Raw genomic sequence first — 5,591 nt, 5'->3', positions numbered from 1 at the left:
CAATTCAGACTCACACTGTTAATCAGCTATAAGGTGGGCAGAGGCCTTTCAGGCTAAGTATATCTTACGAGGCAAAGATGGCGAAGGAGAGCGTTGGAGACCCAACAGGAGGCCAAATGAATACTAGTTCAAAGTCAAAGAGGCAATCCCGGCGACTGAGGCAGCACAGGAAGTGCCCCATGTGGCGCTAGGCCCGGGCGTCGATTGCCCCGGCTCACCTCGACGCGGTGCTAGGCGCCGCCGGAAGGGGCGGAGCGGGCCGAATACGGTAAAAGAGAGCCCGTGCTTCCCGCCTGGGTCTGGAGGAGGTCCCGCGAAAGCCGCCTCGAGAGCGCTCCGCGGCTGCTGGTCCCAGTATGATCGATGACGCTGGTGCTGCTGAGTCCCAGCGGGGCAAACAGACCCCGGCCCACTCCCTGGAGCAGCTGCTTAGGTTACCACTTCCGCCGCCGCAGATTCGCATCCGGCCTTGGTGGTTTCCGGTGCAGGAACTGAGAGAGCCTTTGGTGTTCTACCTGGAGGCGTGGCTGGCCGACGAGCTATTTGGTGAGCGACCCCGGGTGTGCTAGTGGGCTGTCCACCTCCAGTCTGAGAGAGACTCGGCAGAGCAGCTCTCTACAGCTTCTTTCCCAGATTCGCAAGCCAGAAGTGTTACAGTGATTGCCCACCTTCCAGCTCTTCCCTTCCCTGGCCAACATTCCCTTAAAATTCAGCTTGTAACCTGCCACCGTGCGGCCCCTCAGAGTCTTTACTTGTTTAGGCCCCGACAGAGCCATGATTCCAGAAATGGAGTGGACGAGCCAGGCCCTGATGACAGTGGACATAGTGGACTCTGGGAACCTAGTCGAAATCACCGTTTTTGGACGGCCCAGTGTACAGAATCGGGTGAAGAGCATGCTCCTGTGCCTGGCATGGTTTCACCGAGAACATCGTGCCCGAGGTGAGGGTCTTTGAGAACCAGCATGTGGAGGAAGCCAAGAGTGACCATACTGGCCTTGCTCGGTTTCCTTCCATCCTCCCTTAACCTTCTCAAAATTGCTTGGTTTCCAGACTCCAGGGGCTGCACGAAGTTTGTTGGGAGGGGATCCCGGGGTGGGACCTTGGGAAAGTCAGCGAAGATCTGATACATTCAGGCCCATCACTGCCCAAGTCAGCCTCAGCTGGGTTATGACGCTATCGCAGATGCCAGGTTTGGAGCCTCCACCGCAGGTCTTTCTCTCCCCAACTCCCAATCACGGAGTAGTTCGAAACAGCGAACACTTTTCCCTGTCCATGGTTAGTATCAACTGCTTCTCTTCCAGCTGAGAAGATGAAACACCTTGAGAAGAACTTGAAGGCCCATGCATCAGACCCCCACTCTCCCCAGGATCCTGTTGCTTAAGACAACATAGTTACTGTCGGGAACATCTTAAGAACTTTCCAACTTTTTCTGCTAAAGTTGAAGAGAAGCAAGTATAGTATTCCTAAATCCCTGCATTCCTTTTTCCTGTGTCTTGATGGAATGTGGTTTATTTTGTTGCAAGAGTGAGCTTGAACTATTCTAATAAAGAAATGGCTATTTTGCCAATGGTATTAAGATCTTCACACACTTATAATAAAGCAAATTTATAAAAGATTGACTCTTACTCATGTTTTGATATGAAGGGTGGGCAGAAGGCTGGCAGGTTGTAGTTTTGTAGGTTTTTGTTTTTGTTTTATTTTTTGTTTTTTTCTTCCTGAATTCCCATCATTTTGAAACTCCTAATCCTTCTATAATTTTATGGTCAGAATGAGGCCCTCACCCACAGGGGGCAGATATGCAGGGTCAGATAACCTCACAAATGGCGATCTGTTTTGTTTTTACATAATTGGCTCTCAAACTTTAAAGCTTGTAAAAAATCACCTTGGGAGTTTGTTAAAACACAATTTCCTAGGCTCATTCTCCAGAGAATTCTGATTCAGTACTGTTGGGATGGGGCTTGTAATTTGCATTTCTGATGAGCTCACAGGTACTACCAAAGCAGCTTATCTGAGGCTTTCACTTTGAAGCTGGTAATTGACCCTCCGAAGAGCACCAGCTGTGCGTTTTCCTGGAGTGGGGCGTCCGTCTGGCACAGGATGACATTCCAACAAGCAAGCCTGGGCGGTCAGCATTCATTAATGGTAGCTTTGCGATTCACCACGGAAGAACGGGGATCCCTGGCACCTTGGCTTATGGATGGCGCCCTGCCTTGGAGCCGGCTGTCTCCCTTTTTCTGCAAGGTGAGGCTGCACAGGTGTCCGGCATGGGCCAGGTTGTTTTTCCATTACGTGTTGTACTGAGATTACCAGTCTCTGCAAAACAGCTCCTATCCTTGCTGCCCCACTTTCTGGAAGTAGAATTTTTGGGGTGAAAGGTGTCAAAAGCCCTGTGGCTTCAAGCGCAATTAGGATTGGTTTGACTCATGGAATTTATTCACTCCTTGGCAATAAAGTGTTCCAGCCTTTTGCAAGCGTTTTAAACTCACAAGTCTCTTTAATTGTGCATTTTTGATTAGAGGTGATGTTGAATATTTTCTTTGTTTCAGTTTTACATTTTTCTTTATTCCTTTCTTGACTTCTTTCAACTGGTGAAGATAAAGATTTTTATTTATCTCTATAAGCTTTTGTAACAATGGTCTGTTATTACCAGCATTTTCCACCCTCTTAAATTTTTTTTTGCATGTGAAAGATTTTTATTTTATGTAGTTAAATCAATTACTGTTTCCTACGTGTTCTCCCATGTCCCCACCCTTTTAAGTTTAAGAGCTCCTAATTTTCTCCCATAGAAATTTGATTAATTCTTTCAGGTTTTTCCTAGTGTGATTTTTAATGTTTGTTTGTTTATTTATTTGTTTATTTAGATATGGAGTCTTGCTCTGTCACCCAGGCTGGAGTGCAGTGGTGTGATCTCAGCTCACTACAACCTCCGCCTCCCTGATTTAAGCAATTCTTCTGCCTCAGCCTCCCAAGTAGCTGGGATTACTGGCATGTGCCACCACACCTAGCTAATTTTCGTATTTTTAGTAGAGACGGGGTTTCACCATGTTGGCAAGGGTAGTCTCAAACTCCTGACCTCAGGTGATTCTCCCGCCTTGGCCTCCCAAAGTGCTGGGATTAGAGGCATGAGTCACTGCACCTGGCCCTGGTGGGATTTTTATTTTTATTTATTTGTTTTTACTTTATTTTATTTTCCTTTTTGAGATGGAGTCTCACATTGTTGCCCAGGCTGGAGTGCAGTGGCACAATCTCGGCTCACTGCAACCTCCATCTCCCAGGTTCAAGCAATTCTCCTGCCTCAGCCTCCAGTGTGGCAACCTCTCCTGTTCCTCCACGCTAAGCAGCTGGCTTGACTTGATGACATCTATAATTCCAGCATGATACAGAGTTTCCATTTATTGGGTGTTTAGAGAAAGAAGCAGCCATATGAATAGGTGAAACTTAAAGTGTCAGTTCCAGGAAAGATGTTCATAGATGTTTTGGATGAGTTGAAAAGGTTGTGAGGGCCGGACACGGTGGCTCAGGCCTGTATTCCCAGCACTTTGGGAGGCTGAGGCAGGCAGATCACCTGAGGTCAGGAGTTCAAGACCAGCCTGGCCAACATGGTGAAACCCTGTCTCTACTAAAAATACAAAAATCAGCCAGGCATTGTGGTGGGCGCCTGTAATTCCAGCTGCTTGGGAGGCTGAGGCAGGAAAATTGCTTAAACCCGGGAGGTGAAGATTGCAGTGGAATGCCATTGCATTTCAGCCTAGGTGACAGAGCAAGACTCCGTCTCAAAAACAAACAAAAAAAGTAGACTTGCCCTCTTAAATGTTAAAACAGTCTACAAAACTACTCAATTAAAATAGGAGGTAGACAACAGAAAAAGTAAAGTTACACATGAACATAGATTGGTTAACACTGAATTTGGTCAAGGACAATGAAAACAGTTTGTAAAGGAGAGAATCCAACATTCTGGTAAGATGGGTATTACACAGAGAAAGACAAAAAACATACACATTGAGTTTTAGTTCTGCTCGGATGCATCCTCATTTGAAACTGATTTTGTGTTGATTTTGAATTTAAAATGTTCTAAAGTTCTAAAATTAGTCAACTATTTTAATAAAATGATTACCGGTTAAAAGTTGCTAATAAGTTTTTGTAAATTCAGCTTTATGTGGTAATTCCCTTATTGTAAGGTACATGATTATTTTAAACTCGAGTGATAATTAGTGGTGACAGAAAGTTTGTGATAGACATTCCCCTGATATTTAAAGTTAGCGTTGAACTTTTAAAAATTACTAGTGATTGGCCGGGCGTGGTGGCGCATGCCTGTAATCCCAGCACTTTGGGAGGCCCAGGCGACAGGCGGATAACCTGAGGTCAGACCAGTCTGGCCAACATGGTGAAGCCCCTTCTCTACCAAAAACGCAAAAATTAGCTGGGCATGGTAGCACGGGCCTGTAGTCCCAGCAACTGGGGAGGCTGAGGCAGGAGAATCGTTTGAAACCGGGAGGCAGAGGTTGTGTTGAGGCGAGATCGGGCCACTGCACTCCAGCCTGGGGGACAGAGCGAGACTCCGTCTCCAAAATAAAATGAAAATTATCAGTGATTCTTGGTTAAAAAAAAAAATCCTAATTAAATCCTAATTACAGAATTACTGCGTGCTATTGTTTAATCCTAGCACCCAGCTGTTGGCTTGCATTCTTCTAGATTAATTCGCAGGCTCAGGGACCTGCATCCCAGTGCCCTGACCAGAGCTGTGACCCGAGGGAAGACAAAGTGTTCTCTGCTCCGGCTCCTCGCTGCCGTAGTAACTGAGGAAAGAGTAGCCGGTGCCTGTATCTTGCTGGTGTCCACAACCTTCCTGGAAGGTGGATGACCCAAGCAAGACCTGAAGACGGCAACAGTGCAGCCGGAGAGTGCAGCTCGGCTCTCTTCGTTTCCCCCTTCCCCAATGTAATTTTCCCCAGCGGGGAAAGTGTTCTGTGGCAGCGTCGCCATACACCCAGGGCCTTCCAAATCCAGCTGGCCCCCAAGCGACCCTGTTTTCTCATCCCAAGTCACCTTGAGTAGAACCACAGCGGGCTTGGAGAGGTTTCCTAGTGGGCCGGAGAGGCTTCTCACCTGTTAAAGCCAGATGCGCGCGGTTAAGAAGTACAAGGGGCACACCGGACCACAGCCAGGGAAGATTGCGACCCCGGGCGGCTAGGAGCCAGAAACCCCACCTGTCTCGAGGTAGAGAGCGGCTCAGGGCAGAACTGGGCTGTTGGAGGAATACGCCTTTCCCTCCCCTCTACCTTCCAAAATACAGACGTCAGGGAAATGCAATTGTTTATTAGAACTCAAGTTTGTGTTGACAACCACTCAGCAGAAGGTGTAAAACAAAAACAATCCACATCAACCTCCCCCGCCACCCCGGCTTCCTGGACTTCAGTAGCGGGGGGCTTCCACTTTGCAATTATTTATTAGAACTCAAGTTTGTGTTTGAAGCCATTCAACAGAAGGGGTAAAAAAAAAAAAAAAATCCACATCATCCACCCCTACCCCAGCTTCGGGGGCTGAAGTAGGGGGCGGCTTCCAGTTTGCAATTCTTTATTAGAACTCAAGTT

General features: G+C 47.3%; 1 protein-coding gene across 1 annotated transcript; it reads left to right on the top strand.

Moving 5' to 3' along the window:
* Nucleotides 1–356: 356 nt before the first annotated feature.
* On the top strand, nt 357–1,613 carry OOEP (oocyte expressed protein). The gene is made up of 3 exons (XM_010372213.1): nt 357–546; nt 761–940; nt 1,302–1,613. The coding sequence occupies exons 1-3, from the start codon at nt 357–359 to the stop codon at nt 1,379–1,381; spliced, it is 450 nt and encodes a 149-aa protein (XP_010370515.1). The 3' UTR covers nt 1,382–1,613.
* Nucleotides 1,614–5,591: the final 3,978 nt, after the last annotated feature.

Source organism: Rhinopithecus roxellana, chromosome 4 (genome assembly GCF_007565055.1).
Source record: "Rhinopithecus roxellana isolate Shanxi Qingling chromosome 4, ASM756505v1, whole genome shotgun sequence".
Taxonomy (NCBI): domain Eukaryota; kingdom Metazoa; phylum Chordata; class Mammalia; order Primates; family Cercopithecidae; genus Rhinopithecus; species Rhinopithecus roxellana.
This window is presented reverse-complemented; position numbering and strand designations above follow the sequence as displayed.